This window comes from Neocloeon triangulifer, unplaced genomic scaffold (assembly GCF_031216515.1).
Source record: "Neocloeon triangulifer isolate White Clay Creek 2 clone unplaced genomic scaffold, ASM3121651v1 ptg000013l, whole genome shotgun sequence".
In the NCBI taxonomy this organism is placed as follows: Eukaryota; Metazoa; Arthropoda; class Insecta; order Ephemeroptera; family Baetidae; genus Neocloeon; species Neocloeon triangulifer.
Window position 1 is genome coordinate 6,780,500 of NW_026775555.1, and position 18,942 is coordinate 6,799,441.

The 18,942-nt window shown below is 36.9% G+C and overlaps 2 protein-coding genes across 22 annotated transcripts in view; both read left to right on the top strand.

The window, feature by feature from the left end:
- The first annotated feature begins 80 nt into the window (after nt 1-80).
- Nucleotides 81-4,221, top strand: LOC132198659 (uncharacterized). The gene is made up of 12 exons (XM_059622811.1): nt 81-282; nt 456-539; nt 602-745; nt 808-921; nt 978-1,208; nt 1,265-1,393; nt 1,453-1,578; nt 1,638-1,760; nt 1,817-1,945; nt 2,016-2,069; nt 2,120-2,629; nt 2,946-4,221. The coding sequence occupies exons 1-12, from the start codon at nt 260-262 to the stop codon at nt 3,709-3,711; spliced, it is 2,433 nt and encodes an 810-aa protein (XP_059478794.1). The 5' UTR covers nt 81-259; the 3' UTR covers nt 3,712-4,221.
- Nucleotides 4,222-6,223: 2,002 nt separating this feature from the next.
- LOC132199070 (sodium channel protein para) overlaps nt 6,224-18,942 on the top strand; it is a 45,799-nt gene continuing 33,080 nt past the window's right edge. For 9 of the 21 annotated variants that reach the window (XM_059623463.1, XM_059623466.1, XM_059623468.1 and 6 more), the window contains exons 1-2: nt 6,619-6,800; nt 17,496-17,531. The gene's annotated coding sequence lies outside the window, so the exon portion shown is untranslated. Of the gene's footprint in view, nt 6,587-6,616; nt 6,801-17,495; nt 17,532-18,942 lie in introns of those variants that run through there. The other 12 variants (XM_059623462.1, XM_059623465.1, XM_059623459.1 and 9 more) reach the window with 3 other exon arrangements.

The following is an 18,942-nucleotide window of genomic DNA, read 5'->3' on the forward strand; positions in this document are numbered from 1 at the left end:
CAACAAGTTTAAAACATTCAAAAGCAAAAGTACTACTATCAGTGTTTTGTTTTTACCCAAAACCACTCCCACTTCTAGAGCTTGTTTTGAAAATTGAGCTCGCGTGTTTGGGTCATCTTGAGTGCCTGTGGAGCTCGTGTGCTGCAAAGCCTGAAGGAAGAACTCTAAATTTTTTTTTAATTTTGGCAGTATATATTTTATTGGCCGTAAAGTAAAAAGCTTTCCAGATTTAAACCTGAATCCCATACAATTTTAGAAGATGAACGGATACAATGAAAGCAGGTAATTTTTGTATGTATTATATTTAATCGGTATTTTCTTCTATTTTTCTGGAATTTGCTTGGGATCAAATTTGATCTCAGATCAGAGTAAACATTATTACGCACTTTATGTAACTATAGATTAACAATGAATTTTATTTGAACAAAATGAACAAATATTATTATTATTTGCAGTGACAGCCTGCAAAAAAAGAAGAAAAAGAGCAAAAAAGGAGGAACATCATTAGAGGCATCATTTAGTGGCGATTTTTCATTTAGGTAAATAGTTTTTGTTAATGTAATGTTAAGAAGTAATGCTAATATTAATATAAATTTGACAGCACATCACACGGTGTGTTTGATGCGGCTGCCTTTGTAAAACCAAAGAAGAAAAAGAACGAGAATGAGATGAATGAAGTGGGAAGTGAGGGTCAGTTTGTTATTGTTGATCATACAGGAACCACTACAGATGAACTCTCTGGAAGGTAAAAAAAAACTTTCATTGAGAGCTTAAAGATGAAAACTGAAAATACATTTGTGCTTATAGTGATGTCTCATCTTTAGTAATAACTGATGTTGGAAGCCCGAAAAAACATAAAAAGAAAAAGCAGGCAGAAGTGGTTTTGGACAAACAAGCTGGTCAGAAAGTCACAGAAGACAGGTAAAATTTATTATTCCTCGATAACTCCTGTATGTATTTTTACTTTTTCACTCTAGTGCTATTCAAAACCAGGACAAGGAATGCAGATCTCACAAGAAAAAGAAAAAACGAGATTTAGAGAAAATGAATTTGGAGGAAGCTCAATTTAAAATCCTGAAGAAATACTGCAGTGGATATGATTTCCAACCAAAATTGGAGAAAAAGAAGTCGAAGAAGAAAAATCCCAAGGAAAATCTTCTTGTCCAAGAATGTGAAGGGGATAGTGGTATTATTGAGCAGTCTCAAAGGTAATCAAATCTATTGTGTAAAAATGTTATGAAAGGAAACAATTTATTTTGCACAGCAATACCGCAGATGTCTCAATAAGTGCTGCTGATGGAAGTCCAGCAAAGAAGAAGAGGAAGACAAACAAAGTCGACCAGTTGGTTATTGATGAAAATAACGGCGATAATTGCGCTGGACCTTCAGAGAAGTATATATCAAAATTTTATGTGCAGGTCAGCAAAGAATTATGATTTTATATTTTCTTAGTGAGGTCTCAACAATTGATTTTGAAGGAAGCCCGTCAAAACAAAAGAAGAAGAGGGAAATAAATAAAGCAGACCAGTTTGTTAATGGTGAAAATAAAAGCGATAATTGTGCCAGGCCTTCTGAGAGGTATAGATCAAAATTTTATGCACAGGTCAGCAAAAAATTATAATTTCATATTTTCTTAGTGAGGTCTCTACAATTTATTTGGAAGGAAGCCCATCAAAACAAAAAAAGAGGAAGAAGATGACAATGAATACAGCAGTTAATGGTGAAAATAAGAGCGATACTTGTGCCGGACCTTCTGAGAGGTAGGACAAAATTATATATTCAGATCTGGTAAAAACATGATTTTATATTTTCTTAGTGAGATCTCAACAATTGATTTGGAGGAAAGCCCATCAACACAAAAAAAGGGGAAACATAAAAAAATTAGCATTGATTATATCATACCTGATGAGGATTGTCAGCAAGAAGTGGTTCAAGCTAGCAAATGGTATAATTAATCATTTTCTTATTGACATTATTTCTATTAACTGATTTCTTTATGTGTTACTTTACTTCAGTGAAAAAAGCCAATCTAAAACTGAGCAGGAAGGAAAGTTGGAATCCAGTGGAAAGTAAGTTGATTTTTAAGTTTTTAGAATTTTGCATAATTTTTTCTACTTAGTATGGAATGCAGTACTCCAAAGAAAAATACAAGTACTTTACCTTCATCCTCTGGGTCTAAGAAACAAAAGTACAGTGTTAGAAAGAAGCAAATAATGAATCAAGGTGACAAAGAGGAAGAGCACGATGATGTACTTGACAATATGCTGCGAGGAAACTTTAATTCAAATGAGGTTCCAAACTTCATCAGAAAGGATAAAAAATACAAAGAGCTTACACAGAGAGAAATAGATGCCAAGTTTGACCGTCTCAGTATTTCAACAAACTTCAAGGTTCACGAGGAGCACACTGTCGAGCCAGTAGTTAAAGCGTATCTGGATAAGGCTTTGAGGCTGGAATTCAAAAAATATAACATGATGCCTCATGGAAAGCAATGGATCAAAGCAGAAGATGAATTGCTACTTAAAAACTGGGAGACTTTTAGGAAAACTTACGGTTTGGAAGAAGAAGATTGGCAAATGTTTCAAGTGACCAGAAAAGAGCGAAAAGATGAAATTTTGACATTTTACAGGTAATCATATTATTATTAAAACCAAAGCAGATAGAAAGCCTGCTGCAAAAGGCCATACCAATTTTTGGGAAGTCCACCCCTCACACCTTGATAGTATAATGAAGATTGGGCTCTATGGATATCATCGCACACTTTCTTGGCACTGAAAAAGCTCTTTTTGTAGTCTCCATTCCATATCCTTGAACATTGCAACCCCTGATCAATACTTAATTCTTTTTTTTAATAATTATTTAAAATCAACTTCAATTAACTAAATTTTGCTTCTTTTATGAGTTTTCAATCCATGTACATTTTGGTAAACATTGACTTTTTCCAGATTTCTTGGACAGGGCCTGCCAAGCAGACCATTGCAGTCAATTTCCAGGCGCTTTATACACATTAAAATTCATGGCTCCAGGAAAAAGGCCATTCCCTTCACAAGGGAGGAGGACGAGTACATCCTACATGTCCTAGATACGTGTGAGGTGAAAGATCAGTACAGCAGGCTGGCAAAAATTTTAGACCGAGAAAAGCAGTCTGTCCGATTGCACTGCCTGAAGCTACTGTCAAAAAGGGAGGCAGACAAAACCACCCCATATCATTTATTGAGTCGTGAAAACTTGACCTTGATTGTGAAGGCAATCATGAAGTCCGTTAATGCGTCCACCGTGCACGAACTTTCGAAGTACAAAAGTATCCCGTATCGCACAGTGGCCGATGAACTTGATATCAGCGAACAGCGCATTTACAAACTGTGGACTCAACACCTGTACCACTCTTTGCGACTGGAATTCGTGGTGCTCAGGGACTCCATTATCCTGAAGGCGGTGGACGTTATTCTGGAAAATAACTGGGATGATCCATTGGGAGTGGACTGGGAAGAGGTGGCAAGACAAGTGAGACCATTTCATCGCCAAATCCTCAGTGAAATGATCAGGGACAGAATCAAAAGATTGAGCGACACACAAGAAGACCGCAGCTTCTTGAAAAAGTGTCAAAAACTCAAAAGAACGCTCGAAGCTAGAATTGCAGAAAATAAGTACTTCAAGAGAGACTTCATTTACCCACTGAATGTTACGGAAGATGGGGTAGTCATGGCTTAATTTAACTAGATGTTGTACAAGGCGCTAATATTTAAAAAAAATTATAGATTTAATTTCCCGCAATAGTCCTAATGTTTGGGAAAACTATTTTTAATTTTTTAGAATAGAGGCCCTTAAACTCTACGACAGAAGATATAGTTTGAGTTTTATTTTCAAGAAGTTGTAAACTTAATTCACAGTTTTGGCGGAGAGCACCGATTAACTATCTGAAAAATGTGCACTGAACTCAGTCGACAAAGTTTTTCGCTTATCAATGATATTCCCTGCCACCTGCGCTAAAAAGTAGTTTGGTTCCTTATTTTTAAATTTCATTTAAAGAATATGCCAGAATACATGTGCACATTGGATATTTTTTTCTGCTATGGCTCCAGTTCGGAGAATTGGTTAAATTTGGAAACACATGACTTTGCTGACATGAAATAATGTTTTACTTTTTGTTTTCATATTTTTTATGTGCATGCATTTTTGTATTGAATAGGTTGTCAAAATATATTTAAAATTTTATATCAATCGGCATTTTATTTCTGAATGCAATAAATTAAAATTTATGAGCTTGCTGGAAATGTGGACGCTAACATGTGAGTGGGCATTTGTCGCATTGATGTGAAATATTTTTTTCTCAGTGTTTCTGACTGCAGCGCTCAATACTATTTTCGTACAAAGTTTCTACAAGCAGGCTCCTCTACCTTTCTACATGCGTGACTCGCCCGGTCATGGGACAAAATGTCTAGCGTGTATCATGTCATAAAAGTTTTTCGGCATCGAGTCAAATAAGAGGGCACGCAGCCAACCTGCCTGTAGAGCAGGAGGCTCCAGCAATTACATTTTCTGCGAGTGTAGAAAAAATATGCACCTTTTGTACATGTCCATAAAAATTTAAAGGGTAAAAAAAGCGAAGACTTAAAACTTTCATGCATTTAACTCAAATTTAATTATTACAAAAAAAAGTACTTCGATAATATAATTTTTTTAGAAAGCAGGCAGCCCTTTTTTATTGACCGCTATTAATATATTTACTGTAATTAATCATAGTCAGATGACACAAAAAAATTCATTTTTTCCAATTTCCACTTGTTAATTTAAGTTTAAATTATAATTAAATTTCTACTTCTTAGTTAGTACAAAAAAATTTAAAAAATGGAAAAAAGAGAAGCAGGGTCAACTGTACAACGTAGGGGTAACCACTTTTTTTTAATTTTTTTTTCAAAATTATTATAAAATCGTGCTTTAAAAAATATTTACTAGAATATTATTATTCAACGCTATAGGCACGCAGTACGCGCGGGTTGCATACTCCGTTCTCGACAGGCGCTTTATGTAATTGCATTGCTCTCGTATAAAGCATTTTTTATGTATATTTTTCTTGCAATTCATGATATTTTCCCTTTTCCCCGCTGTTCTTTATATTTGTTCAAAGCAGAAAGGATCACGTATTTTAGCAGACAGGCGGCGATTAACCACTGCAGCCGTATCTATTGTTTGTACAAGAAAAAGAAGGGAGTACACAATAAGCAAAAGAAACAGACTGCGGCAGAGGGATTGGAAAATGAGAATTCACGTGTCAATTAATTACATTTTATGTTTGTAAAAATACAAAATATTTTTTTTAATTATGGATTTACTTTATTTTTTTTCGGAGGGCCATTTGAGGATAATTGAAACTAACAATTTTAAACAAAAGCGTCTGTGCATCCTGTCTGCAAAAAATCACCACGTTTCCTGCGAAAACAGCCTAAACACTTTTGCCACGCCCAACTTCCATTCAAGGAAAGCAGGTAGTCGGAGAAAATCTTTAAACAAGTGGCAAACTCTCTTTCACTGACGTGGGAATTCAATATTGGCGAGACGAAATGGCGAAAAGCCGCGCTAATGACGCGACTTCTTGGAAGAAAGAATCGGCCTAATGAAAAAGACTCAACAGGAGGCTTTGATATATTATACATATATTTTTTTTCATTTCTTTCACCATTGGTGGAAATTCATAAATATGTACTTTGGTCGTAAATATAGACGATTCACAAAAATTGTGCGTCTGCTTTTGATTGAAATGTTTGCGCCCACGTCAAGCCGGCGTCGGACAAAAGATCTCGCGCGGCGCGAACGCACGAGGAGGAAAATCCATTGATCATTTCTGCAAAAAGCGGCATGTGTGTGCGTGCGTGTGTGCAATGTTCTGCAATGACCGCACCCAAAATGTCCACAATTGACCCAAATAGGGCGGAAAAGGTACGGCAGCGGTGACCAGCGCCGCGAGAGAGGAATAAAGAAAAAGTGGCGACGAGCTGGCAGCGGCGCCCAAAAAATGAGCAGCCCAAAAAAGAAGGCCCAGATAATCGGGGATAAAGCAAGGGCTGGGCGAGGGACGGAGGCGGGGAAGGGTGCAGGGCAGGGGGAGGGGCGGCGCCTGGTGTGTGGTATTGACGCCGGGGCCTCCATCATGGAGAACGGTCGGGGCTGCTCGATGGAGGCCGGTTGGCGCCGCAACGGCGCAACGATCGATGCAGTTGTCAGAGTTCTGCTGCTGCTGGTGCTCCGTGCGACAGGCAGGGCTTGCTTGCTTTGAACGCAAGGTTTGCAGTCCGCGATGCTGCTGTGAGACCCACGGCCTCGATGAAAGTCCGCTGAAAATATATCAACCTCACACTGCCCAATTCTCGGATGGAAAAGGAAAAGAAGCGAGCCAACTGGTGAATAATCCCCGACTGGAGTTACACCGAGAACAGGCCAAGAAACACTCGGATATACCAAGGCAAGCAGCACACCTCATATCTAGATTCATAAGTCGCATTCGCAAGCACCAACTGCCGTCCTAAATTGTCCAGAAAGGGAGTGCATCGCTTACTCACTAGTTTTAACGCCATTGCCGACGAAGCAAGTCAGTTTTTTAATCTTTTCTATTTCTACGAGCTGTATATTTTCACACGCATATATTATATTGAGGAAGCAAAAATTCACTCACGCAAGCAAGCAAGCCAGTGTTCCTTCTTTTTGTCGCATATTTCTTTCCAAAGCAAGCAGAAAAACAGTTTTTTTCCATCTGCCACTGCTCCTCGTTTTGCCATAAAATCATCAGCTACTGCATAATTTAGGTGAGTACCACCTATTTTCCCCTTCACCCTCGAATCAATATCTGAAAATTTTTCATTCTCTCGATCACGAAACTCTTGGTCGAAAATTGTAACCAAAAGTGGTGGTGTGCGCGCAGATTTTCTTTCCTTGCGCGACCGGGCACGCACTCAACTTGCTTCTCGCAAAAATTAAGCACCAAATAAGCACGCTTTGCAAGACGAGAGCATGCTTATCTATCACGGCGCACAGGCCAATTATGCAGATGACTCATTGCCTGCGTTAATCACGCACCATTACATAACTCTAATGTCTCGGCAGGCAATTTAATTAAAAGCCTGGTAGAAAAAAATCACTTTCAAAGCCCTCCTGATAAAATTCAAATTATCGATTAATCCCAATGGCATATCTTTTTGCAATAGACGATTTTTTTAAAAAACTTTTCAGGATTCGCGTCTTGAAGTGAAAATTGAGTTTTTTTTAAAAAAAAGCGTGTGTATGCGTTTGCCGCAATCCTAATGAGGGGGTGGGGGGTGGCTCGGGTTAATTGAATCCTCAGCACGGCGGCGGCGGCGGCCTTCCTATTGCTGCGATTCGTGAGTCGCGCGGCGGACCGTCGGTTCTTGCCATTTAACCTTGAGGGCCGCCGTCTACACTACTGCAGTGCGGTGCACAATTGGTGTGCGACATGCAAGGCTCCAGCAGCTCGGCCACCCGCAAAACCGCCTCCGCCTCCCCCTCTCCGAGCGCCACCGCCAAGAAACGATGCCGAGTATTGTGAAATGGCACAAACAGTTTAAAAGGAACGGCGAAAAATAAATTTTAAATCGTCGCCCGAAAAACAATCGGCTTGTTCGTGCTCGGAGGACACGAGACGCGCAGACCGAGTGACACGCTCAATATCAAGGTACAAAATTTTGTAGGCCCTCTCGCCCCGCCGCGTATATATTATTTCAATTTTAGATAAGCCCGCGAGTGACCTTGTTTGGAGAATTTTACATTGCGCGCCCCGAGTGGGGAATCGAAATAGTCATCTCGTGATGTTCGATTTGAGTGCTCCAGTTTTTCCGTCTGCTCGTAATTGAGACACGGCCGTGGAAATGCTTTTTGATTTCAATGGGATCACATTCATCCACTTGTGTTGTTAATTCTCTGACACAAAAGACTCACGTTGCCCGACATCTGACAAAAGAACAATGGGCGTTCCATTCATCAGAGAACGTTTTGCAAAATGTTCCAAGTTAAACGATCATTTTATCAGTAAAAAAATAAAACTGGTGCCAAAATTATTGCATTCTCCATTCAACGACGAAGTTTTACAACCAGACAGAAAATGCTTGCAAAATTGTAACATTTTATATTTTATTTAATTGATTAATTTATTACAAAATTGGTTTCATGTAAATATCACCATTTTAAGTTTTAATTAAAGCGTTTGAGGGATTTTTTAAAAAAAAAAATTATCTCTGTCAATTTTAAACACTAAAAGATTCAATTTGAAGGCCTCTCATTGCATTTGTGTGTCTGCCGGCGTATAATGAAAATAAATCGGTCTCGATGAAAGACTTTGCATAAACTCGAAACAAAAAGCTCGTTTCGCATGCAAAAGCCGCCGTTTTTCCTTTATCAGCGGGCTAATGCTGATTGCCCTCTGACAAACAAAAAGTGAGCCGCGGGGTGGCGTTTGCCAGAAAACGCCCGCCGGTAACGATTTTTCAGTACACTCCTTTGGCAACAAGCGCGTCGCGAGTATGCCCAATCGGTCGACAAGCTAGGCAGACCCGAGAAACTAGGTGAAAGGAACATAATAGTCAGGCCGAAACTGGCCAGCAGCTGCCTCATTGATGGGTGCAGAATGAATGGGCAACGCTTTGCAAACACTTGATGTATTCGTGCATACATCGCCTCTGCCCCTAAATATTTCGTTATAAATTGTTATTTTACAAATATTCTGAATGGTTTTTTTACACGCGTGTGATTTAATTAAGTAAAAAAAGATGGAGTTCACATAATGGGAATGAAAAAATTTTTTATTTTTTTTATTTTTAAATTTTTTTCTTTACAATTTTTGCAAACTCAGAGAACACTTTCAATTCAACTTCAGTTAATTGGGAAAGAAATTAAAATTTAGCTTAATTGTTTGCTGTTTCAGATAATATGATTGCAAGTTTTTTTTTTAAATTTGTTTTCACGATACGTAAAAAAGGATAATATATCAGATTTTGATCTGATTGTGAAAAGCGCTTTCAGCCGCTTCAGCCGTCTCCAAAATTGAAATTTATCGATGAAAGCATGGATGTGCTGGAAAGGTTTCTTCGGCAATAAAACTCTCATTGAAACGCGACACCATCGCGCGACGTTGACGGAAGGGATTTGTCTGCGGCGCGATCCATTTTTCTGCTTGAGAACGTGGCTAGAACTGTGAATCGGCTCGGCAGCGCGCCTCGAGCGAGCAAGCGTTCTCCGGCCGGGTCGCGAGAGGAGCAAATCAAGTCAATAATTAGCCTCGGAATGATTTCACTTCAGCCGAGACTCACAATTTACGACTTTCAAAATATTCCATGACATTTTTACACTTAAATCGGTGCTTAAAATCGTTATCTCGCAGGTGTAATGCGCACGGCCACGCAATTGCGATTCAGCGCGACCGATAAGCTTCCACAATTAAACGTATCGACGTTTTCCCCCCCTGGCTGCTCCGATCGATCTTTTTTGTCTCTTTATTTTTAAACATTTACATCCGAGCAATTGTGCAAATTTCCACAATTTTTATTCCAACTCAGAGCTGGGAATTGGCACAAAGTCATATTTCACTTTTAGTAGTCATGGCGATTGTTCAAAACAGGCGCGAGAGAGAAAAGCACGGCTTCGATTGCGAAGGCACGTGACCGCGAAACGAAAGTACATGGCTGGATTGTCCGGGTTCGGAACATCAATAATGAACGCAAAGCAAACATTATTCGCTCCTCAATTTGTTTCACCGCGGGAAAGAAAGGAAGAAAGTGTAATTTTTCACGGGTCAATAATTCCTTTCAGTATTATTTCTAGCCATTTTACCGGAGGAAGAGTTTTTTGGTTTAATGAATTGAGGAAAGCATGTTTTGTGTTGCGGGAAAGTCTCTCAATATTGATCCTCGAACTTGTTGCGAGCCTCTCGAGCTCAAGTGTCAGGAAAATTGAAAATCGATATCGAGTCTTAAAACTGTTGAGAGCAGATTGATGTTGATTTCTTGATAACGCACTATCTCTGTGTGAAATCAAATTGTGGGTGTCTAGACTGTTTATACTGATTTTCAAGCGCTGCATAGGCACGATTGCGTCCAAACATGCAAAATGATCAAAAACTTTAAAGTATCGTTGTACAACTTCATAACTTGTTTGTTCCATTGAAGGAAAATTCTAAATTTAACCCCTGCCGCAGTTGTTTTATAAAAAGTTGAGAGGAGTAAAAAAGTCACATTTCAGACGAAGAGCGCGGTTGTTATTTTAATTAAATGCGGGCAGCTCTCGTGTATGCCATGCAGAGTAAATGAATGTGGAGTGGAATGCGAGGAAGAAATCACAGAAGGGTGTACCTCTTTAATGTCAAAAGCTGTCCGGGAATGTCAAAATTTCAACTGCTCAGAGCCCATCATAAAGCTTTGACGAATTCCATTTGCAAAATTTTAAATTATAATTTTCAATTTATTTTTAATATTATCAATACTTATTCTTTTCAGTCAGTATAAAACTCTAAAATTGTGAAATGAGAAAAAAATTTATTATTTTATTATTTTAAATTATTTTGTAAAAGTCTGCTAAAAAAAAAACACCCAACATCGCAGCAGTAAACCTACTCTATCACAAAAATTTGTCAAATGTTTAAAATAAATCTTAAAAAAATTATTTAAGTAATAAAATTTATAATTTTTATTCATTTAGTTTTCAATTTATTTTATATGTTAATGTAAATCAAATACAAAATATAAATCTAATTAAAAAAAAAAATTTTTTTTGATTGTATTTTTGTTATTGCATTTGTTACACATTTCAATATGAATCTTTAATTGAAACATTTGTAATTTAAAATTTGTATACAATTTCAGTGTTTTACTTTCTGATAGTTATTCAAAGAAAATATTACCGATTTACAGGTCTTTGTTACAACCACCGCAATTGCAGCAGTAATTAAAATCGTAAAAAGTAACGACTTCATTACAATTGCAGGCAGTTAAAATGTTAAACCGGCTGTAAACCGGCAGATCTGCGAATTAAATTTGATTAATTAAATGCACTAACGGCGGCGCGACGGCCAAATTAGGACAAACAAAACTGCCCTTCCGCTTGATCTTTTGAGTGGCGTCGCCATTTTTCACTTCTTTATTCATCTCGGAAAAGAAATTGGCGGCTCGCTGAAGCGGACGGAGAAAAAGTCGCCGGCCCGTTTTTCGGCGGTGCATACAAGCAAGGCCGCGCGTATTGATTAAGAAGACTTTCTCGCGTGTCGCCCACAATCAGTTGGGACCGCGTGACGTCACTCGTTGGCCAATCAAAAAGCGGTTTAATTGGTCCCTCGAAATCACTGAAAATTCCGGAGACTCTTTCAGAGACGAACAGGCAAAACCACAAAATGATTACGACTGTGGCCCAGCCGGCCGCCCGGTCAATTTCCTTAAAAGCGGTTTTATTATTCGTGTCTGTCTATTTTACGGCCGCGCGCACTCACTCAGTTTGCCGCAAATCAATACGGCAATCACAAAATATTTCATGCTGCAAACGACGAGTGGAGCTCGACCACATTGCCTCCTGCCAATCTTATCGACTCATTAATTTAGAACGAGTGTTCTGTGCGAAAACTTATAAACTGCCCTTACATGCGCTATTTGTTTTATAATTAAAATAATAGTCAAAACTTTATAAATATTTTCTCGAGAAATAAATTTTCATTAAGGCGGCTCATCATATACATTCACAGCAAATAGTTTTAATTATTATTAATAAGTTAATTTTATGGTCCAGCTATTCTATAATTTAATTGGTATGATGCAAATTTTTTTGTCTAACATTTGATTCTAGAGATAATTTAGAGTCTTAATTGAAATGGCCTCATCAAATATTTAATACAGAAATAAATTGTCAGATCAAAATCACTGAGGCCTTTCTTGATGCATTTAAATAATTTAAAACCAAAAGTATTAAAAATCATTCTGAAGGAGCAAATCATATTGGTAGTGTGCTATCAATAGTTCCAAATTTCATTCATGTTTTATTTCATGAGAAATTTAATAGAAGCAACGAAATTTGTTTCTTTTTGTTTGACGATGCACAATTTTTACTCAATGAAAATGAAATGCAATAATTTAAACTGCCTAAGCTACATTCTTTTCCTACAATGCAATTGAAATTAAACTTGCATTGTTAAGTTAACCACAAGAAATGCAGAGCTTGATTCTTTAAAAAAATTAATTGCAGTAATAACTGTTAATGGTGTATTAGGGCAGAGAATGCCTCATAATATGTCGATAATTTTTTTTATTATTTATTCTTTTTAGTCAATATATAAAAATTTGAAAATTTGAAAAAGAGAAGAAAGGGTTTACAACTACCAGATGTCTGCTAAAACGTCCAATATCAAAAGAAACTCGGCCGCCGCGGTAAACCACTTAATATTATTTTTTCATACTTGAAAAGTTTAGAATAATAAAGAAAATTTTTCCCAAAATATTACAGATTATAGTGTATTTGTTTTAATTATATTTTAATGCATATTTTTTACAGTTTCTGCTTTAAAATATTTTTTGTAGCTCATTCTAAAAGTCTCCGTTTAAAATAATAAAAAATTCATTTTTGTCGAGGTTTCAATATTTCCTGACAAAAATCGGTGCGGCCTCCAGTGGATTGGCAAAATAATATTTGTTAAATATCAAAAGTGCGAGCAAAAATAAAAATTCAAAACTCCTAGAAAGAAGTAAAAAGTTTGACCTAGGGCGTCTGGAATTCTCTCAAGACGGAAATATCGAGAAAATTCGTAGATCCGCGTTTTTGCCCTGCGGTGCACAATCTATGGCCTCTCGCTCTCCAACCAGCTCCCTTTGAGCATTTGAACTTGAAAGAGATCAAACAATTGCGAAAACCATTCAAATTCCGCACAGTGATCTGAAATTTTATTTCACATTTTTTGTTCCACTACCAAATACTAACGAGTTCAATGGAGTAAAAATTAGATTCGCGCCGTGGTGTTGTTAGAAAGGAGGCGTGTTCCACCCTTATTCACATTCTATATAGTTTGCAAGGGTTAAACCGAATTCAGAACGTTCGACGATGAATTTGCGTTTTTTTATCCTTCTCAAGGTGCTGACGAGCATCAATCACGTGAGTTCTCACTCGTTCGTCTTGTTTTTCCGTGGAAAAATGATCGATATTAGCAACAATTAAACGTTAACCACGTAATCAAGATTTCATAGATTAAGCTTTTATTACTTTGTTTACACAAACTCTACATTAGCTCTTCTATATATGCATTTTTAAGGAAATTTCCTGTTAAAAATATGATATTCATTAAAACATAAATTGCTGTTTTTGCTTTAATATAGAGAGTAAAAATTTTATCATTCAAGGAAAAGAGCTTCTCTTTTTGACTAAAATATACTACTCAAATAGTAATCATTTATTCAGAAAATCTCAATTTTGTTCAAAATAATAAAAATAATTAAAGGATAGAAGAGTAGAAGCTTTGCGCATCTACAAAATTGTTACTGTTATTGTAATATATTAACTGATTTTATTCAATTTAAAACGTTCCAAAGAAAATATTGAATTTGTTGAATTTATTTGGGTTAAACTTTTATTTAATGTGTTTTATAAAAAATTTCAGCTTAAAATTCAGTTTTATTCCAGCACAATTGATTTAATAATAATACCACTAATATTATTTTCTGAGTTTAAATTAGTTAAGATTGCAGCGTTGCAAAACCTGACAATAAATTTTGACTGAATGGATTTGATTTGATATTTTCAAAATTTTCAAACCATTTCCCAAATTTAATTCATACTCCTGCTTAATCAGTTTGAAATTTCAATTTAGGACCAAATTATTGAAAAATTGATATAGTTTGCTTAATCCTCTCAAGTCGTCATGAAAAATTTGAAAACGGATTGCACGAAAAGAAAATATGTAGTAATTGAATCTCATTTTCAAGAACATTTTCCACCATTTCTCTATCATTTGTATCATTCTAATTTGTCCTTATTTTTTTTCACTTTGCTATTAATAAATTTAATAAGCATCTATAAAAAACCCCAATTTTATATCATATTTTTATTTGTATTTTATCACGGGTATTAATTTTATCTTGCTGACGGATTGGTGGGAGCTGTGAAATTGATAATTGAAATAATTGATAAAGAGCATGCAAGAAGTTCTGTAATCACTCAAAGGAAAGTGTCAGGCTTAACCGGTTCATTATTTCCTTATATCCCTGAGTAAACAAATTAAGCGCACATGCGTTCTATTTTTGCAGTCCTCGTCATTTATGCACGGATGACGGCGCTTTTCTCCTTTCAGATGAATTATTGAAAATCCAACCCACTAATCTGACGCCACTCAAAGTGCATCGCGTCTCTCCGTCTGGAATCATTTTATTTTTGTTTAATTTTTTTCCAACTGGGCTACCGAGCGTCCGGCCTCTGCGTCGTCAATTTGAGAATGCACAATGCGATCTTGATTATGGGGTAACGAGGACACAGAATATTCCTAGCGTTTGATGGTGACGTAAGCGGTCGGTCGGGGTGACGTAGCCGGAGACTGAAACGCTACTGCGGAAAAAGCCCAGTTGCCATGACAACGCACCTTGAAGCAAAAAATACACACACACTTGTAATCACAGACAGGTCGACCGATTCAAATTTCAGTTGCCGTATCTGTGCGAGCGAACATGGGGCAAAAGGTTCTTTCGTTTTGAAGAAGAAAAATAAGGGAAAATTCGGAGCTTCACTCCGTCATTGACTGCTAATTTTAACAAAAAAAAAGAGGGAAAGAAGAAAAAGAATGGCTTTTGTGGTGGTGTTAAAAAAAGTGCCAGCTTAAATCGTTCCAGTAAAAATCTGACACAAAGGAAAAAAAGATCAAATGAATTTGTCTTCAGTTCATTTAATATTGAATTAAGTTCCATTTACTTGTTTATAAACATAAATATGGCTGATGTTAACAATTTAGCAACTTTATTAATTAATTGCAGATAATTAATGAATCGCCTCAAACTTTAAATAAATAAAAATCCTGAATTAATCACAATTAAAAAAAAACAGATTTTCAGTTTTCAACATTTTAAAAGTAAACTTGATGCAAACTTGTAAATATTATTATTGTTGTTTATTCGTCCAAATTGATACATCACAAAGATTAATGGCAAAATATTTTAAAACTGTTCAATATCAGAATTTTTCTGCCCAACATTGAACATCATTAATCTTAAACATGTATATAATTCAGTTAAAAAATTAAATAGTTGACGAATTAAATTAAAAAACGCATATCATCATATCATGTCTGATTAAAAAAAATACTTTAAAATTTTACAAAACCTCATTGAACGGTTTTTCCTATATTAATTGCTTCATATTTAAAATAATTTTCAACTAGTCACCCTGAACCAATTTGAATTTCAATTGCGCGTGTTTCTGTAAAAATTAATATTTGCAGTTTGCTAGCCAGAAATTTAACCTATCAAAAATCGACACTGTGGCCTATTAGTGGCCCAGTTCTCAATCTTTTGGCACTGCGTCTTCTCTTTTTCCGTAATATCCCGGACGTGCTTGCTTAGCTAGATGGGTTCCGGCCGCTGCTGGCTACCTGAAGTCGGCATTTAAAGCTCGATAGCCGACTTTCTGTGTGTGTGTTGTGAGTAGGCGATGTAGTTGGGCGTATTGATCGGCAAGGCCGTGACGTAGCGCCGCGTGTGTATTGATTTACATTTAAATATATATGTATGAAATTTCGCAGTTTAAAGAGCCGCGCGTCTCGCCTTTTTTGCTATGCATCGGCGAAACGCACACGCGCCGATGCCAATCAGGATTATTAACGAGGACATGTATTTATAATTCGCGCAAAAACGACAATACGCGCGCGGTCGGGCCACACGCTGTCGTTCCACTTCAGCCGGGATTTGCACGGTTTTTGCCACCAAAGTGGCTTTGCAGAGAGCGCGGCCAAACGGCAAATGTCAACGTTGCTTAGCTAATTGAAAAAGCTGATTTATGACACCGAGAATTAAAATTAATTAAGACTGATAAAGTTTTTTTTTTAAACATTTCACTTATCTACATATTTAGTTTATTACGTTCTTTTAAATTCGATATATCAAATTAAATATTTAATAAAATAATCATAGAAGTTATTGGAAAAAAATTAATCAAAAAATCTTGCGATAATTTGATCAAATTTGATTTTAAATTTGCATTAAATAAAATAAATGAAATAATAAAAAAAGCTAAAAGAAATAAAAAAGAAATAACAAAAATAAAAGTACAGCATTTAAAGATATTTAAGCATAATGATTTGTGTTATTGTTATTTGTTTCTTCATGTTTTTACAATACATTGTTTGTTGAAAACTTTATTAAAATAAGAATTGTTGGACAAATAGGCACCACCATTAGCAAGAATTTTGCTAAAACATCAGAAATAAAAAAGATCCTGGAGTGAGCCTCGGTTGACGTTTTGTTAAAAATTTAAAGCATATTAAAATTTTTTCTGGCCTCCCTTTGAAACATTTTGTTATTGAAATATTCTGTCTTTATTTTGTCTTTTGATTGCAAATTGTAGCAAATTTTAGTTTTTTTTTATTTGAATACAAATTTACTTCATTTAAGGATTTCTTGAAAGTTTCAGAAAAGGTTAATAAACTTCACAGTAGTTCTGCTAAATTAAAGAAAATTAATTCTCAGAAGTTGCTGTAACGCAGAATAAAACTTATTTTAAACAAATTAAAAAGCAATTAAATAATCATGCAAATTTTTTTGAAAGACTTTAAAACAAAAGAAGGCCGTGCGCAGTGCGTTGGAAACTGCATTGCTTTTGTATTTAGCCTCGGCCTGGTGTCGTGCAATGATTGCCGCGGGTTTTCTTCTTGGAACTCTCTCACACAGAAGTTAATAACGGACGTCGTCCCGAGTCACGCTTTGCTCAATTTGCATCGTGAATAAGGTCGTCTATTTTCCCCCTCGGGCACTATGTGCGCGGGCGGTTGCTAATCCGTCGCGATATAACTGCCGACGAGTTGGGAAAGTTTCGGAAAACGAGAGAATTTGGCGAGAAGTGGTTTTTCCACGAAACGCAAACGGACATGCCCCCGACATGCTGCTTTCCGCACAGCTCGAAATTCCCAGCTGCTGCCTGTGTTAATGACGAGGAATGGTCTCCCATCCTCTGGTGTAACAAGCGCGCCGTAAAATTTAAACCTCGCCGTGTTAATTAGTAAATACCTGCTAGGAGTGGTTAGGGGAGCGTGCAAGTTGAAACGTTTAAATGAAAGCACACTGTGTGGGAAAAAAAATTCCTATTGAAGTGAAGTATTATAAAAAATTTCAAACGTCTAAATTTAATGAATTTTCTATTTAATTTTGTTGCGACTAAATCGGTGGAGCTCGCGACACCTCGATAATTGTTACCCTTTTTGGCACATAGTAATTAACGAGACGGCAGTAATGGACGTCATTGACCTTTTATTTTCTTTGTTGCAGGACTCGTAAAAGGATTATGTGTTGTAGTCGGATATGGTGAGTATGAGTATCTACTTATTTAAAAGCACCGAAACAAAACACGGTTGGAAAGACTTGCGAGAGAAAAAGCAAACTGTGCTAACGACCCTCAAAAAATTCATAGTCACCTCATTTAAAATTTGAAAAATTTAAGAAATAATCAAAACAAGTCGTGCGAACAAAAGATATCAAAATTTTGTAGAATTTCCAACAGAGTGCTCAAGTTAAAATTTTTATGACATAAATTGATTTATTTAGTTAACTACCCATCGTAGCAGGAAAAAATTTAAATGAAGAAGAATAATAATTGTTTATCTGATTCAATTAATTCATTTGAAACTGACCGTCAATAGCTCCATTCTCTTTTATTGGGACTTATTAAAGTTCCAACAACTGCCCGGTCTTGTTAGCCGCATTCCTAGCTGACGAGATATAAAAAACGAAGTTATGCAACCCCAATACAGCTGGGTCGCGCAGGTTGCCTACCACTCTTTAAGTATAACTTTGAGAAATTCTGCAGAGCTAAAAAGAGCGCAAATGCCAAAGGGTGTCGCACTATTTACTCACTGCTTATCTCTCAAGAACGAGCATAAAACGCGGGGTGGCGCACCGAGCCAAAATTTATGATCCAATCGCCATTTAAATGAGTAGGGGGTCATGCCAAGTGGGATGTAGACGCGAAATTGGGGCCAAAGGTCTCGTTCGCGCGCACGCCAGCGCGCGCGATGCGTCGTCCGCACCCACGCATCTCTCTCTCGCCCGCTCGCGGTGGCACCGGATTAGCCGCGGCGAGTAGTTAAAGTGGCACGGACACATGCTCTAGTCGGGCTTATTTATTCCGAGCATCGACAGCAGACTGGCCTCTCGGCGTTTTTACGCGGCACTTGCTCCCCTTTCATTCATAATGGAGGTGGCCTGTGAATGTGGCAAAGTACCAGCAGAGCTGTAGCTCAATCGATATCACCAACCAGCAAGCAACTCCCTAACCGTGCCGGCGAAGGACGGATTCAGGCTGCTGCTTGTTCTCCACTAGCCGCCGCACTTTTGACTTTAAGCCACTGGCACCACGCTCGCTAGCTCTAGCCACTCGCTCTTTCTTCTATAAAAAACTATCTACAGTCATGAAAACACCCTGCTGAAAGTATTACTGGCTACATTTTATTAGTGGATAATCTTTAAACCAGCAGAAAATTTAAATACCTAAGAAATAATTATGTTACGAATCTTTGAGAAAGGAATTTTTGAAATATACACAAGAATGAAATATATTTAAACATTTTGATGAAATTTTTTCTCCGTTTTCGGACTTTCCTTAGAGTGTTTTTGAACAGTAATAAAAACTAGGAAGTTTTTCTTAAATTACTTTATTTCAATATATGCACAAAATCAAATTAAAAAGAGGTTTTCACCACTTTTTTCTTTAAAGCCG

Bases quoted from the DNA above. Each gene is read 5' to 3' on its own strand.
- LOC132198659 (XM_059622811.1), top strand. From the start codon at position 260: ATGAACGGATACAATGAAAGCAG. The intron at 540-601 runs GTAAATAGTTTT...TAAATTTGACAG, and splicing joins AGTGGCGATTTTTCATTTAG to CACATCACACGGTGTGTTTG. The intron at 1,394-1,452 runs GTATATATCAAA...ATATTTTCTTAG, and splicing joins TGCGCTGGACCTTCAGAGAA to TGAGGTCTCAACAATTGATT.